This window comes from Emys orbicularis, chromosome 6 (assembly GCF_028017835.1).
Source record: "Emys orbicularis isolate rEmyOrb1 chromosome 6, rEmyOrb1.hap1, whole genome shotgun sequence".
Lineage (NCBI taxonomy): Eukaryota > Metazoa > Chordata > Testudines > Emydidae > Emys > Emys orbicularis.
Window position 1 is genome coordinate 69,662,219 of NC_088688.1, and position 17,972 is coordinate 69,680,190.

The window sequence follows — 17,972 nt, forward strand, 5'->3', positions numbered from 1 at the left end:
GTTTAGGGGCTGCCTGGCGAAGAGGCAGGAGCTCTCTGCTTGCCTGCCTGAAGGCACGGATCGGCCGACGCAGCCACTGGAGACAAATAAGCCTTCCCCTGCCAAGGGGAGCCTGCAGGTATGCCCCAACTGCGGGGTAACTGGCCCAGTGGGGCCACAGCCAAACTATAAAAGGACTTTCATAGGAAGCAGCCCAGTAAAACAGGTCCTGAACCACCACCACCCCACCCCGCCCAGGAGAAAGATCCATCTACCCTGTTTAGGGGTTCAGCGTCCGCAGGACCCTGTGCCAGGACTTGATGGAGAGGGAGGAGTCAGGTCCCTCTACAGTCCTCTTCTTCCCCCCCCCCCCCCCCAACCAACGATCCAGCCACTAGATTTCCGGGCCACTGAAGGCCCTATCACAATCATCAATATTTATTCATCTTGGTTTCAGTACAGTATGCTGTTTCTTCAGTTCACATCACTGTGAATTGCTAAACAACCACTGGGGCCACTGGACAATCGAGGTGCTAAAGGAGCACTCAAGGATGATAAGACCATTGTGGAGAAACTAAATGAATTCTTTGCGTCGGTCTTCATGGCTGAGGATGTGAGGGAGATTCCCAAACCTGAGCCATTCTTTTTAGGTGACAGATCTGAGGAACTGTCCCAGATTGAGGTATCATTAGAGGAGGTTTTAGAACAAACTGATAAACTAAACAGCAATAAGTCACCAGAACCAGATGGTATTCATCCAAGAGTTCTGAAGGAACTCAAATGTGAAATTGCAGAACTACTAACTGTTGTCTGTAACCTATCATTTAAATCGGCTTCTGACCAGATGACTGGAGGATAGCTAATGTGACGTCAGTTTTTAAAAAGGGCTCCAGAGTGATCCCGGCAATTACAGGCCTGTAAGCCTGACTTCAGTACCGGGAAAACTAGTTGAAACTATAATAAAGAACAATATTGTCAGACATATAGATGAGCATAATTTGAAGAAGAATCAACATGGTTTTAGTAAAGGGAAATCATCCCTCACCAATTTACTAGTATTCTTTGAGGGGGTCAACAAGCATGTGGAACAAGGGGATCCAGTGGATATAGTGTACTTAGATTTTCAGAAAGCCTTTGACAAGGTCCCTCACCAAAGGCTCTTATGCAAAGTAAGCTGCCATGGGATAAGAGGGAAGGTGCTCTCATGGATTGATAACTGATTAAAAGATAGGAAACAAAGGGTAGGAATAAATGGTCAGTTTTCAGAATGGAGAGAGGTAAATAATGGTGTCCTCCAGGGGTCTGTTCTGAGTGCTATTCAGCATATTCATAAATGATCTGGGGAAAGGGGTAAACAGTGAGGTGTCAAAATTTGAAGATGATACAAAATTACTAAAGATAGTTAAGACCCAGGCAAACTGCAAAGAGCTACAAAAGGATCTCCCAAAACTGGGTGACTGGGCATCAAAATGGCAGATGAAATTTAATGTTGATAAATGCAAAGTAATGCACATTGTAAAGCATAATCCCAACTATACATATAAAATGATGAGGTCTAAATTAGCTGTTACCACTCAAGAAAAAGATCTTGGAGTCATTGTGGATAGTTCTCTGAAAACATCCACTCAGTGTGCAGCGGCAGTCAAAAAGCGAACAATGCTGGGAATAATAAAGAAAGGGATAGATAATAGGACAGAAAATATCATGTTGCCTCTGTATAAATCCATGGTACTCCCACATCTTGAATACTGTGTGCAGATGTGGTCGCCCTAGCTCAAAAAAGATATATTGGAATTGGAAAAGGTTCAGAAAAGGGCAACAAAAATTATTAGGGATATGGAACGACTTCCATATGAGGAGAGATTAATAAGACTGGGACTTTTCAGCTTGGAAAAGAGACAGCTAAGGGGAGATATGATAGAGATCTATAAAACCATGGTTGTTGTAGAGAAAGAAAGTAGATAAGGAAGTGTTGTTTACTACTTCTCATAACACAAGAACTAGGCGTCACCAAATGAAATTACAAGGTAGAAGGTTTAAAACAAATCAAAGGAAGTATTTCTTCACACAATGCACAGTCAACCAGTGGAACTCCTTGCCAGAGGATGTAGTGAAGGCCAAGACTACAACAGGATTCAAAAAAGAACTAGATAAATTCATGGAGGATAGGTCCATCAATGGCTATTAGCCAGGATGGGCAGGAATGGTGTCCCTAGCCTCTGTTTGCCAAAAGCTGGGAATGAGCGACAGGGTATGGATCACTTGATGATTACCTTTTCTGTTCATTCTCTCTGGGGCACCTGACACTGGCCACTGTTAGAAGACAGGATACTGGGCTATATGGACCTTTGGTCTGACCCAGTAGGGCTGTTCTTAAAGATAGCTTCTTATATAGAACCCATGTATATTTGGTGAATCTAATAGTCTGAGGATGAGAACAAGATAGTCTTCAGTGCAGTGTCACTAACTAATAAAGATTTACAGATGTAATTACTTGGGCTCTTCCTGTAAATTTCCTTTTTTAAAACTGTTTTTAAAAGTGAGGTACTTGCAAATAAAGTATATCCGAAATAAAAAGCCTGGTCAGACTGTATTAAGCTACAGTGGAAAAAATAATTTGGTTGATAGGTGGGCATTAAAATCTGGTCAAATATTTCACTGCCTCTAGTAAGAAACCCTTGTCTAAAGTAAAGTTTAACCCTTGTTTAAAGTAGTTTCTCACCTAAAGCACTCTCCCGGCATCTCCAACCATCATGGCTGGCATCCCTCTTTCATGAATGCAAAAAGCATTATCCTTTTTGCATCCTCAGTGAAAAACAAAAAAGTGTCTTTTTGCCTTCTCCTTATATTCCCAAAGTTCATTGTTTTGTCCCCAGAATCAGGATGACCCTCGTGGTTTATTCCTTGGCGTGCTAGTTCCATTTTGCTTTCACGTCCTCATGTTGACATCATATGTAAATTGAGTTGGCTTACAATGCCTATTTTATATGTGAACTGAGGCAGGCAGGTGAACATACAACCTTTGGTCAAAACTTGCTTGACAACCCTGCTTTGATTCAGACTTTAAAGCATACCTTTCAGTATTCATACACAATTCCTTAAATATTATCCATACATACACCTCACAATGATTGAGGACCAATATGACATAAGCTTTTATTAGAGACCTCATTTGAGCCTCTTTGGATAAATACTATGAAAGCAGTCTGTTGGGTATAGTGATTTTGTCAGCCTCTCAGGAGTTCATTACCAAATAGTGAATTCTTTGCCTGTTGGCATTGAGGAGTTTTTAGGGTCACAGTGATGTCATGAAGAAAGAAGGTGGAATGATGAAACAGTAAGAGAATAGTAAGTAGGGAAGGGCAAAGTTGTAAAGGACTCTGAAAGTGAGGGAAGAAGCTAGAACCTGATGCAGTGGAAGTGGAGAGCCAGTGGAAGGATACAGAAAAGGGGATGAACTGGTCAGAACAATGAGCAAAGAAAACTATCTTACCTGATGTTTGAATTGATTAGAGGGGATAAGATGGGTGTAAGGTCACCCAGAGAGGAAGAGTTTGCAGTACTTAAGGTGACAGATGAGTCGCTAGATGAGAGTTCTTACTTTGTGGACAGAAATAAAAGTTGCAGATGAGTGATCCATTCTTCCAGTCTGCTTAATAGAGAAATGACCGCAAGTTCTTCTAGTGTGCAAGTAGAACTACCTCTTGCATATTGTTCATAGTTCATGAGTGTGTGATCTCACTGGTCTCTTTATTCCTGTGGAGTAGGTTGTTGGAATATACACTTCCACCAGTTCCCTTAACACAGAGACACCGATAAAAGGGAAAAAGCATATAGTCAATGTGTACCAAGGCAGAAGACTTGTTCACACAGATTCAGCATCCAGATCTAAATTGATGCATAAAGCCTAGCTCTTCAGGGGAAAGTTAAAGTTACTTGGAGCATGCAGGAAAAGTGATTATGCCCTTGTAAAATCAAGAAGGGCAGATACTTGAAAGGTCTCTTAGAGAGTTTGGGGAAATGTAGCTTTTTGAAACAGTAGGCAGGGCAATCCAAGAGTATTTATTTTTGGTTCCCATCAATCTCATTTTAGCGTTTCTTCAGGCTAACTTAAATAACAACATATAGCATGCTTCAGGTGCAAGCCTTGATGTTAAGAGCCCTCAGTGATTGACATTGGCTAGATAGGATCTCATCTTGATCTTGATTTTGGGTAACTCAGAATAGTCTCACGGTTTTTTTTTTTTTTAATTCTTGATTTAAGTGGGATTGGGTGGGTCATAGATTCCTAAGGCTGGAAGGTGCCTTATGATCATCTGGTCTGACTTTGTGCCTAATATCTGCTATTGAATTTCACATAGTAGTTTCTGCACCATGCCTGTAACTTCTAGTTGAGCTAGATTTTAAGAAATCGTCATGTAAAAACTTCAAGTGATGGGAAATACACCACATCTCTGTTTAAATTATTTTAATGGTTAATTACCTAACTGTTAAAAGCATGCACCTTATTGACAGTTTCTGAATGTCTAGTTTCAGTTTCCAGATGTTTAATCCTGTTATGACTTTGTCTGCTAGACTGAAACACAAGTTGAGTTCTCTTCAGTACTGTAATTTGAATCGAATGGATTGATTTAAATCACAAATGGAAAGCCTCATTTTAAATCATTGATTTTAATCAACTTACCTTTTGTACGTGCATTCTCGTTGGTTAATATAGCCATTAAACATGTTGATTTACAGCTAAATTGAGCCTTTATTCTAGATTTGGTACATCATTTTGCTACCTAGAATGGTACACTATAACTATACAAATGTATTTAAGCAATTAGATAGTTTAATATTTTCAGATTCTTATTAATTTGTACATTTTTAGTATGTTAGCAAATGGTGAGTGATATATGTTATGCTTATAAGAAGCACACGGGATCTTTTTCAGGGAAAAAGGCAATATGCCACATTTATTGAGAATACAGCAGTTAGCATATGCTTTTCAGTTACATACACACCAGGCATACAGTCCTCCCAGTTGATCTTTATAGTTACCAGTACAGAGTCTGGATCAATCTAGTGGCCAGAAAGATTGGTCGCAGAGGGGAGCCAGGCTCTGTCGGTTGCGATCCGATGCTCCTGGAGTTGTGGCAAGATGAACCCAAAGTCCCATGGCCAAGCACCCTGTTCTTATCTTTTTTTCTCTGTTGAAGTCTATGGATTTTGCTGTGTTAGTTTGTGACCAGTTACTCCTTAATTGGTGTTATCTTTTGATGTTAACATTCCAAAACACCTCCAAGAGGGTCATCCTGTCCTGGTTTTGATTTAAACAATTGTTTTGTCTTTAGGGGTGCCAGCCTCCACCTCAGGGTCCTTAATCTGCCCTTCCTTTAATTATGGATGTGCATTGATGGGTCTCTGGTGGTGTTAAGTCTCTTTACTTCTTGTTCCTTGACCATCTGGCTATAACAATGGCCTTCACACCTTATTTTTTTCTGATGCATGTATTTCTCATTCACACACAGTTTTTTAGAGAGACCTTTAAAGGTATACCGCAGTTTTTATGTTGAGCATGAAAGGCATTGTAAATTAAACCTTACTAAATCTTGTAATCAAAACAGTTCAGATTGTGGCCCAGGCCTTCAACATTCCTCTAATCACCTTAACATCGACACAATACAAGATCCTGTCTCTTACTTACTAAACCTTAAAACAAAGAAATGTATACACCTCTACCCTGATATAACGCTGTCCTTGGGAGCCAAAAAATCTTACCGTGTTATAGGTGAAACTTCGTTATATCGAACTTGCTTTGATCCACTGGAGTGCGCAGCTCCGCCCCCCCTCCCCCCGGAGTGCTGCTTTACCGCGTTATATCCGAATTCGTGTTCTATCAGGTCGCGTTATATCGGGGTAGAGGTGTATTTAACTAGAGTGCCTAATTTATAATACATATAGGAAACCATAGTAGACATCGTAACTTATTCTAAAACAAAAGGGTGACCATAATCAGTCATAAGGATTGTTCTGGTCTGTCCCTGCCTTAACATCAGTACAGACACTGGCAGTCTGTCAGATTCTACCAACGTCCCAGAGGGTCATTCCTTTCTGCTATTCAAAAAGGGTGGCTGGCAGGATGATCAAATCATACATTAATTCTGATAGTACAAATATAAAATCCTGCTCCTACATATATGGCTTATTTACTAGATAATCAATGTTTTGTTCATGGTTTATGTCAAACTATTAGGATGGTAACTGGAATTTAAACACACACAACATCATGTAAAATGTATTTTTTATTAAACAAAACAACCTTAAATGTTTTGGATACATAAACTTCTCTGAGCAATATATGTTTCACATTTACAACTAAATTATAAGTAGTTTAGGTCTTACCATATTTGGTATTAAATTCAGTTTTCATTTTAAACAGGTTTATTTTTTTAAAATAAATCTGTTATTTCAATTATAACAATCAAAAAATATTTTTTCAAAAAAAATTTTTTATCCACCCTAATTTGAATGAACCCAGTTTACGAAGCTGTCCAGATCACGTGATATAATTGACCTGTCCTTATTTACCACTCCACCAATCTTTGTGTCATCTGTAAACTTTACCAGCAATGAGACTCAGAGAGCTAGTAGTGAGTTGGAGTCTCTTGCCAGTAGGAAACCATTTCTGATACATTGGTCTTAATCCAATTCCCAATGTCATCACAAAAAATACCCCATAATTGGCACTTGTGTTGGGAGTCTCAGCAGAGAAGCTAAGGACTCAATGGACATGAAAACTGAACTTACTCCCTAGAAGTAGACTCTCCTTGTTAAAGTTAAGACACGTTGACGTGGTGGGGCCAACTTCCACTTTATGGAGCATGGCTCTTATAGCAGAATGCCAGCTCTTCTGTAGTTAAGGTTAAGACTAGCTTTCTGTTTTGCTCTTGTCTGTTCTAAATGCTCTAAAATCTGTACAGTTAATCATATTGTCTTAAAATTTGGTGTACTCCATGGTGATGCAGGGTTTGGTCAGCAATCCAAATTTGGGGCCATTTGACCAAGGGGTTCCTGAGATGCAGCCCCCAGAGATGGGGGAACTGCTTTTTATAAAGTTGACACGTTCTTGACAACATTTTTTTTTGCTCACTGATGTAGATCAAACCAGGTCTCATGTCATTGCGCCAAGGCCTCAAATGCTCAAGGGTTACTCCTAGAGAGTGCATGTCACCACCAGCCCTTTGGGGGAAATAAAACATTATTTTAAAAAGTTTGCTTCTCCAGTTAGGCATGCTAAGGCTCAACACTGAACACGAGCAGAGAGAAACGCTATCTGCAAAACTAACTCTACATCAGAGGCCCCTGGTGGCTCTGAGGATATGTTACAGTAATCAAATCTGAGAACCACCCCACGTCCTAAATCCAACACGGCAGAAGTCTGAAGTAAAAAACAAAGCAAGCAAGTTGCTCCAGTCTGCATCTGTCAGAGGGGGATTTTTATTTTGGTGAAGGTACTACAGCTATTTTTCAAAAAGTAAATAAACTACACAAGCAATTGCTTGCTGGAGGGGAAGGTGATTTTGGGGTGGAAGAGTAGGAATAAATAGAGGGAAGGGATCATAGATTCCAAGTCCAGAAGGAACCATTGTGATCATCTATTCTGACCTCCTATATAAGAGGCTAGAGAGCTTCCCCAAAATAATTCCTATAACATGTTTTTTAGAAAAACATCCAATCTTGATTTTAAAATTCTCAGTAATGGAGAGTCCACCTTGACCTTTGGCAAACTGTTCCAGTGGTTAATTACCCTCACTTAAAAATGTGTGCCTTATTTCCAGTGTAAGGGCTTATCTATACTTGAAATGCTGCACTGCTGCAGATGTACCACTGTAGTACTTCAGTGTGGACACTACCTACACTGATGGGAGAGGTTCTTCTGTCGACATAGGTAATTCACCTCCCCAACAGGAGGTAGCGAGGTCAACAGAAGAATTCTTCAGTTGACCTAGGGGTCAGGTCAGCTTAGCTGTGCCACTCAGAGGTGTGAATTCTTCACAGCCCTGAGCAACATAGTTACGCTGATTTAGGCCTGGTCTACACAATAGAGTTAAGTCAACACAAGGCATCTTGTGTCAACCTAACTTTGGAAATGTCTTCGCTTAAATTTGGGTCCCGCCAATGTACATGCCTCTTTATGCCAACTTCATAATACCACCTCTCTGAACGGTGTAGAGACACAGTCAATGTAATTAGGTCAGTGCAGTGTCAGTGTAGACACTGTGTTGCTTACGTCGACTGTTACTGGTTTCAGGAGCTGTCCCACAATGTCCCGCACAGACAGGACAATCGATACAAGCGCTCTTGGTAAGGATGCGCACTGCTGTCACAAAGAGCAAAGCATAGACATGCCCAAGCAATGTAATTACTGTGGCGGCTATATTGCTGACGTAAGTTAGATCGACTTAATTTTGTACTGTAGACCAGGTCTTTATCTGTCTAGCTTCAATTTCCAGTCATTGGATCGTGTTACACCTTTCTCTGCAATACTGAAGAGCCCATTGTCAAATATTTGTTCCCCTTATAGGTACTTATGGACCAATCACCACCACTTATCCTTCTCTTTGTTAAGCTAAATAGATTGAGCTTCTTGAGTCTGACACTTTAAGGCATGTTTTCTAATCCCTTAATCCAGTGTTTCTTAAACTGTGGGGTCCCAACTCAAAAGGGGGGGGGGGTCAAGACTATTATATGGGAATCACAAGAACAGCGACTACTGGCCAGGTGCCCAGCTCTGAAGGCAGCGCCGCTGCCAGCAACAGTGCAAAAGTAAGGATGGCATGATATGGGGAGCGTTGTCACTTTTTGAGGGGGGTTGTCACAGCCTGAAATATTTTCAAAGGGAGTCCCAGCAAAAAAAGTTTGAGAACCCCTGAATCATTCTTGTGGCTCTTCTCTGAACTATCTCCAAGTTTATCAACATTCTTCTTGAATTGTGGACACCAGAACTGGACACTCTATTCTATCAGCGGTTGCACCTGTGCCAAATACAGAGGTAAAGTAACTTCTCTACTCCTACTCAAGATTCCCCTATTTACACATTCAATTATCGCATTAGCCATTTTGGCCTTATTGTCACACTAGGAGCTCGTGCTCAGCTCATTATCTACCATCATCCCCAAATCTTTTTCTGAGTCACTGCTTCCCAGGGTTGAGTCCCCCATCCCTTCAGTATGGCTTACATTCTTTAGTCCTAGATGTCTACGTTTACATTTGGTCATATCAAAACATGTATTGTTTGCTTGTGCCCAGCCTACCAAACAATCCAGATTGCTCTGTCAGTGTCCTGTCTTTGTAATTTACCACTCCCCTTATACACTGCACATTTTATCAGTGAACATTTTGTTTTCTCCAAGATCGTTAATAAAAATGTTAACTAGCGTAAGGGCAAGAATTTATCCCAATGGGACCCTACTAAAAACATACATACTCGATGATTCCCAGTTTACAATTACATCTTGAGACTTATCAGTTAGCCAGCTTTTAATCCATTTAATGTGTGCCATGTTAATTTTATATTATTCTAGTTTTTTAATCAAAATGTTGTGTAGTACCAAGTCAAACGCCTAATAGACCTCTGTAACATCAACACTATTATCTTTAACAACCAAACTTATAATCTCATCAGAAAAATACATCAGGTTAGTTTGACAGGTTCTATGTTCAGTAAACCCATGCTGTTTGGCATTAATTATATTATCCTCCTTTAATTTTTTATTAATTATGTCCTGTATCAGCTGCTCCACTATCTTGCCTAGGATTGATGTCAGGCTGACAGGCCTAGAATTATCTGTCATCCCATTTACCCTTTTTAAATATTGGCACAACATTAGCTTTCTTCCGCTCTTCTGGATCTTTGGTGGTGTTCCAAGACACATTGAAAATCAACATTAACGGTCCAGTAAGTTCCTCAGCCAGTTCTTCTAAAAGTCTTGGATACAGGCTGTCTGGATTTAAAATCTATGGCTTTTAAAAAGGGTTGGGAGATCATGTGATGGGGAGGGGATCTGGACTAGGGGGAGTGAGAGGGGAGGGAAACTAGGAAGGGGGACATGGGGATGAGTGTTGGGGTGAGGGGCAGGAGCACCTGTCAGCTGCATATTCCCATTCCTTGTATGTGCCATGATCCAGGGTCCTCGCTGATCTACAGAGGTCTGACCCTTCTTGCCTTCCTGCCCCCTTCCATGTGAGACAGGTTCTGGAGGGGGGGGTTGTTTTCTGGGGGATCTGAGCTCCTCTACCCACCTTTGTGAGTTTGAATTTGGGGGTCCCTGCCACTCATGGTGTCTGAGCCCCATTTCCTGCCCCCATGTGTGTGTCAGGATATAGCAGGCCCTACCAATCTTTGGGGGTGTGACCCCTTCCCTGCCCACCCTCGAGCCAGGTTCTGGAGGGTGCTTGCCTTTCTAGTGGTGTCTGAACTCCAAGTCCTAACCCCTTCTGTAAAATCATGATTGGTGTGGAGAAAGTACATAAGGAAGTGTTATTTACTCCTCCTCATAACACAAGAACTAGGAGTCACCAAATGAAATTAATAGGCAGCAGGTTTAAAAAAAACAAAAGTAAGTATTGCTTCACACAATGCACAGTTAACTCATGGAACTCTTTGCCAGAGGATATTGTGAAGGCCAAGACTATAACAGGGTTCAAAAAAGAACTAGATAAATTCATGGGGGATAGATCCATCAATGGCGATTAGCCAAGATGGGCAGGAACTGTGTCCCTAGCCTCTGTTTACCAGAAGCATGTGATCTGGGGATCTCTGCCCACCTAGGGATGTTTGACTTTGCTCAGTGCACCCTGTATGTGTGCTGGAATCTGGGGGGCCCTGGCATTCTGTGGGGTCTGACCCCTCCGCCCCCTCATGTGAGCCAGATTCCTAGGGCACTCGCCTTTCTGGGGGTGTCTGAGATCCTCTTCTCACTCAGTTGTGAGCAAAGATATGGGGAATCTCTGACCGTCTCAGTAGGGAGCTTAGAACAGGTGTCCTCAGAGTACGAGGCTTAGGCTACACTAGGAACTTGCATCAGAATTGCCACATCTCTCAGGGTATGAAAAATCCACACCTCTGAGAGGCGTAGCTATACTGACTTAACCCCCAGTGTAGACAGTGCTAGGTCGACAGTAGAATTCTAGACCTAGCTACCACTTCTCAAGAAGATCGATTACCTGCCCCGATGGGAGAAATCCTGCCGTTTGCGTAGGTAGTGTTTTAAGTGTAGACATGCACAGAGCACGCACAAAGAACATGCTGCTGAGAATGGGTATGCTTGACAAACATCTTAGAGCTATTGTTTCAGGCTCTATTTATCTCCACTGGATATATTCTCTTTCAGGTCAGAGCATCTCATTGAGATAAATGGGTCAAAATAACACAATGTAATCATGCCAGTTTCAATTATTTTGGTAATTTATTCCAAAATACCTGTCAGCAAGTATGTCTGTAACAATACAGACAACAAAAAAGATTTAGGAAGTGGTTTTTTGACAAATAGATTCTTTAGTAGGCATATTAATACAGAAGTTTAAGTAGCAATTCATTTAAACTGCAATACAGAAATGTACCGCACTCCTCAGAAGCAGTGCAAAGCCTTGGGAGAATCGGAGATAATGGAGGAGCTGAGGGAGAGGGAAGTAATTGCTGGGAAGAGCCTGGGAGTGAACCTGAAGGGTTGTTGGGTGTGGATGAGAAAAGTATGGAACATATTTGGGGAGGAGGGGCTTGTTAGGGAGCTGGGGATCCTCCCCCATGCAGACCCTGGCTGACCCCGAGCCTCTCCCAATCAGTCAGGCACATCTACCCCCGTCCCCATGTGTCCCTGCACCTCCACTCAGCCACTCCTCCTCCATCCCAAGATGTCCTGCACCCCCATTCTCATGCATCCCCAGCTTGAGTCTGTCCCCCCTGCTAGCCCTTCTGAACCCCAATCTAGGTGAACCCCCCCAGAAACCCCATGTACCCCACTCTGTCAGTTCTCCTCCCTTAGCCCCGCAGGCAGGGCGCTGTGAGGAATACAGCCTCTGTTCTCTCCCTATCGGCTGCTGATTTCTAGGGCCAGTGAGCGGTGAGCCTGCTGCCTCTGTTCTGGCACCATAGCAGCCCCCGGTGAGCAAAAGATGTAACTGCAGAACCTCTCTGCAGAGAAAAATAAAATCTGCAGGCAGAGCCATCCCTAGGGGGAGTGCGGGGCCCGGGACAAATCAGTCTCTGTGCTAGTCTCTTCACCATCTGCCCAGCGTGTCCACCCGCCTGGCTGCCTCTCGCTTCCTCACCCCCCACCCGTCTGCCCGCTGCTCTCTTCCTTGCCATCTGCCCGCCGCTCGCCTCCCCGCTAGTCTCCTTGCCATCTGCCCGGTGCATCTCCCCGCCCATCTGCCCACTTCCTCACCCCCCTCCCACCTGCTGCATGCCTCCCCGTTTGCCTCCTCACCCCGCTCGCCCTCCTGCCTCACCTCTCCGCCCACCTCACCTGAATATCGTGACAAATGGCATCCCGATCGTACATCGGTCAGGACGTGGGACAAAGGGCTAAATATCGTGACAGTCCCGGTTTTATCAAAGCATGGGGCCCCCCAAAGTACAGGGCCTGGGGCAGTCACCCTGATTCGCCCTACCCAAGCGACGGCTCTGTCTGCAGGACACATGAATTCTGCACATGCACAGTGGTGTGCAGCTGACACATTGGACAGTCCAGATCCCCCATTCTTTACAGTTGCACACTTCTTCCCAGGTGATGCCAATGCATTTTATATATTGTTACTGTCTTCTGCCAGTTCTTCCTTGGCCTTCCTTGCTTTCTCTTTCCTATTTCGGGTTCCCAGTTCAATGCTTGCTTAGCATGTCTCCCATCTGGTATACATGTCCCAACCACCTTTTAGTCTTTCTTTGGTGATATTTCCTAGCATGTCCTGCTCGTCAGCTTGCTTACTTGTGCATTTGTTGTTTTATCTTTCCGCAAAATGTGTAGAATCTTCCTCAGCCATCTGGTAATGGGCAGTTTCCACTCTCTTTGTTAGCCACTCTTGTCAGCCAAATCTCTGCTCCGTACAGTATCATGTTCAATACAGTAACATCTAATTTCTTAGATTAGAGTTGCTGTCACACTGCTGAGTGTGATTCTTTGACAAGAATGAAGCTGAATGTAATTTAAAGCCTATTATTTTCCAGCAGCAAAAATACAAATTCACAGTCCAGTATGTCTGACATATCAGATTGGACCCTCTTTAACCTTAAGTAATTTTGAGATTGTTTAGCAAATTTACTGCTGTGTGGTGCCATCCCTAATCGATGTTGTGATATATTATCAGTTTAATAGACTATAGTTGATATTAACTAGCCATGTTTCGAAGTATGCATCTAAAATATTCTACTTTTAGAGGTTGTCAGGTTTTGCATGGAAAAGCAGGAAATAGTTAAAATGGGTCCAAATCTGAATAATTTGTGTTTCTTAGCATTTGTGGAATTACTATATAGCTGCAGGCCTGAGACCTTGTCTGTTAGATAGTTGAAATGTCTGAAGTAAGTTAGCACTTCAAAGCTAGTAAAGTGTATGAGAATATAATAGCATTTTAGGAGAAGAATGAAAACTAGACAGATGTAACCTCAAGGAATACATTTCAAATGTAGCTAGCCAATTTTCAGTAATTCTAGGGTAGTAAAAGAAGACTGGTGTCTAAAAAATCGCTGTTCACTTAGGAATAGAGAAACGAAACCAAATTTGCTTCAGAATGTTGTAATTTTCCAAACAGTAATGATTGTGTAACAATTTAGTATATATTGAGCTACAAACATATAAATGCACGTCACTTATTTTCCTGTTAGAATGTCTAGCAGTCCTAACAAATCAAAATATCTAATTAAAAAAATATAATTTATACAAGCTAAGCATGATCTTTTCATTAGCTGTTGTGGAGGACATGCGTAGACCCTAATTATCAAACTGATGTTTTAAAATACTGTTAGAGTGGTGAAATAAATGCTTGGGGTTTTCTGTCCTTGCATTTTACAGGTAAATTCTGCTTTAACTTTTAGGGAACTTTCACATAAATGGAGCCTCAGACAAATAGGAGGACACCTTCTACTGAAAAGGTAAGTGTGGCTCTTGCTAAAAACTGAGAATACTCTTATGATAAGATGTGTGTGTATATATAAACATATGTTCTTAAGATAGAAGACCAAAGAATGCCACTACAGAGCCAGCAAGCATGTGGTTGCCAAAAGTTTCAGCGGTGTGATAAGATCACCAATTTTGTACATAATCTGAATATTCAGCTAAACTACCTTAAGGACCTAGATAGAGATCAATCCAGGTGGCATTCAGTCTGCAAGGAGGCTGCGTCCCTTTGAAATTTGCCAGGATGATGATAGTTTTGTGGATTTTGAAAAGGTGCTCTTAGCTGCAAATGAGAAATTCAGATTGTGTATGGATGGTCCCAAATAAGCAGTGTAAGGCTACATCTTCACTGCACACCATTGGCAGTGGCATGTAGGGTGTGTGTAGCTACATGCAACATTAAAAAGCAGTCTGCATCCATGCTGCTGAGTATTGCTACGTGCCAGTGAAAAGCTCTGATGTGGGGAGCTGCTGGAGCTTGTCCCTGCTGCCAGAGTCTTTCACTACGGTGGAAGCAGCAGGATAGGGAGGCACTGCTTGGGTGAGTAGAGTATATACCCAGGTACATATCCACAGGGTTCAGGCATGTCCTTACTCTACTCACACAAGCAGTGCCTCACCTTATACAATACTATGTATGACTGTTGGGGAGGGGGGCATATAGTGTATGTACTATACATGCCACTGAAAGTTATGTGCAGTGTAGGTGTACCGTAAGAAAAACACACCGAACATTGTAGGAATTTAATTTATTCCATTTTAAAGTTCCTAATCTGATCTGTGGCTTATGATTATTTGTGGCCCTTCAAAAATACAATTTCATAATTACCTTAATTATAGAATAAAATCTATTTTAGTCTCTAATCCTGCAAGTTGTTCTGTGTGCTCAGTTGTGTTCACCTACATAGAGCCCCACTGATTTAAGGGATCAGAGCCCTAGTGATTCAATTTCAATTTCTGTACAACTTGTTAACTTCTGAATTGGCCACCTAAGGCTAAAATTTTATATTATCAAGAACTTGATTACTTGCAGAACTTCTGACTAAACTTTATTTTGACCTGCTTAAAATTGATGTAGAAATTCAACTATAGTTTAGTATCAGATAACTAGTTTCCGTTGGGCATGGCTTCATAATTGTATAAATATGAGGATTTCAATGACTCAATGTATCCTATGTCTGAGAATATTGATATTTTAGTAATATAATTCATAAACAAAATATTAACCTTTTTATTAATTCCTGCAGCCTAACCTATGTGGTAGCAATGCCTTTTTATTCAGCAAGCCTGGTTGAAACTGTGCAGGTAATTTACCATCTATATGTCTATTACATATAAAAAGATATGCTGTTCTTCTGTTTACAAATAAGAATTTATATAGAGAACTCAATATTTGACTCTTTTCTCAATGGATTTTGATTTACATTACTAGGAGTTTCTGTACAGTGCTATTGAAGTTTTGGTTTTCCTTTTTAGCTCTATTTACCTTTTTCTAATCACTAGTCATATATTTAGTTTAAAAAAATTAAACACTCAGCTTCATTCATTGACACACTATACAAAGTACTTACCAAGATGTGGGGCATTGGCCTACATATCATTAATAGATCTCTGTGAGCTCAGTCTACCTTTTTAACCTAGTATTTACCAAAAATAAGTAAATTTTAAAAAAATCCCTCTAACAAGTGAGACTTACTGTCTCAGAGAAGAAGATAGGAATCCAATCTGTTTACTAATTGTGCTTCTTGAAATGCTAATAACCTTTACTCTATATCAAGGGGCAGTCTCTCTCTGCAGTGCCCACTCCCAGAAGACGCCGGTGAGGCCAGGATCAGGCAACAAAACCCTCTTCTTAGGGCTGACACAACACAAATTAACACACAATCTTTTTCCTCACCTCTTAGCTGGGCAGCTCCAGCTGGGCAAAAGTGTTTCTTCTCTCCTGAGGTCATCTTAGGTTATTCAATGCAGAATGTGAACTCCAGCCTCTTCGGCTGTTTCCCCAACCCTTTTCCCTCTAGAGGTGTAGGGAGTTCCAAGGACCCTTCTCCTAGGCTACTATCTTAGCCAATTCCAAGACTGCTCCTCGGAGGCCCTTTTCTTCAAGTTCCTTAAAAAACCTCTCCGGTGGGCCTAGGTGCTAGTAAGCTATAAATAAATAAATACATTACAAATGCAAGTGTGATTTGCCCAGCAAACCCAATTCACAAATTTTAAATTACTCAGCGAACACTTTCCCAGCCACCAGACATCTCTTAAAATACCTGCCTTCAACCAAAATGAATGAGCCTCGCAGTGTGCTATGAAGATAAAAATTAGAACAGGCCAAGGGGTGAAGTGTTTTGCAGAGTCAGTCTTACAATGACTCAGTTTGGGGCTTTCTTGATCCATTGGTGCTCTTGGACTCCCAGATGATAGCAGTGACTCAGGAATATCTTAATCTAGCCCAGGGGCGGGCAAACTTTTTGGCCTGAGGGCCACATCGGGTTTCTGAAATTGTATGGAGGGCCGGTTAGGCCAGGCGTGGCCCGGCCACCACCCCCTAGCCGACACCCCCCCCCCGTTTCTCGCCCCCGACGGTCCCCCCGGGACTCCTGCCCCATCCAACCCCCCCGCCCCATTCCCTGACGGTCCCCCAGGGACCCCTGCCCCATCCACTCCTCCCTGTCCCCTGACCACCCACGGAACCCCTGCCTGCCCCCTGCCGCCCAATCCAACCCCCCCCCCTGACTGCTCCCCCCGCCCCTATTCAACTCCCCTGTTCCCTGCTCTCTAACCGCCCCTCCCCCTGACCACCACCGCGAACTCCTCTGCCCTCTACCAACCCCCCCCTGCTCCCTGCCCCCTTACCGCGCTGCCTGGAGCACTGGTGACTGGCGGCGCTACAGCCGCGCCGCCCAGAGCACTAGGACAGGCTGCGGCTCTGCAAGAGCCCCGCCGCCCAGAGCATTGCACTGGTGCCGTGGTGAGCTGAGGCTGCGGGGGAGGGGGAAGAGCAGGGGAGGGCCAGGAGCCAGCCTCCCAGGACAGGAGCTCAGGAGCTGGGCAGAAGGGTCCCGTGGGCCGGATGTGGCCTGTGGGCCGTAGTTTGCCCACCTCGGATCTAGCCTCTAGTTGTCCCATTCAGATATGAACTTCACCATAGTTATTCGTGTCTTTGTCACTCCCAGTCTGGACTATTGTAATGTGTTTTACTTAGATCTGTCCTTGAAGACCATTTGAAAGCTGTAGCTAGTGCCATATACTACTACTGTCTTATTAGCAGGGCAGGCCATTGCAAGCATACAATACCTGACAGCAAGTTCTTGTGCACTGGCTTGGTCCCTTCCTGGTATAAATAAAGGCATAAATGATTCTCTCTAAAGCACATAAAGGCATAGTAGGACATGACTATTTCCAAGACAACAACTCCTCCTGCAGCCACATCGTAGCATTTGTGTTCACCTGGAATGTTCTTGCTTTCTCTGCTTTCCACAACTGAAATCCTGGGGACTGGTGGCAAAACAGTTTGGAGTGGAAGGTCATCGTCTTTGAAACTCTGCCCTACTTACAGTACACCAAAGCCACAGTTTGGCAACATTTGATAATCTTGATAACAATTTTCTTTAAACTTGGTTCGAAATATAAATCACAGTAAGATCAACGTAACCAGCTAAGCGTGAAGTTTTTAGTTTAAAATGTCAAGCACAAAATGTATTATCAGAACTTAAAGAAATTTTTTATGCTTTTATCATTTATATGGCTGCTGGGATTTTTCTCAACTTAAGTTTGTGTCTAAGTTTTAAAATCAGGCATAGAAAATTTCAGTCTAAACAATTTTATAGTTACGAGCAACAG

At 42.5% G+C, this 17,972-nt stretch overlaps 1 protein-coding gene across 3 annotated transcripts in view; it reads left to right on the top strand.

Annotated features, from left to right (window-relative positions):
* SLC25A46 (solute carrier family 25 member 46) overlaps positions 1–17,972 on the top strand; it is a 43,113-nt gene that overhangs the window by 14,327 nt on the left and 10,814 nt on the right. For all 3 annotated transcript variants that reach the window (XM_065406395.1, XM_065406396.1, XM_065406397.1), the window contains 2 exons: positions 14,054–14,110; positions 15,383–15,440. In XM_065406395.1, the coding sequence (XP_065262467.1) occupies positions 14,054–14,110; positions 15,383–15,440 (115 nt within the window). The remainder of the gene's footprint in view (positions 1–14,053; positions 14,111–15,382; positions 15,441–17,972) is intronic.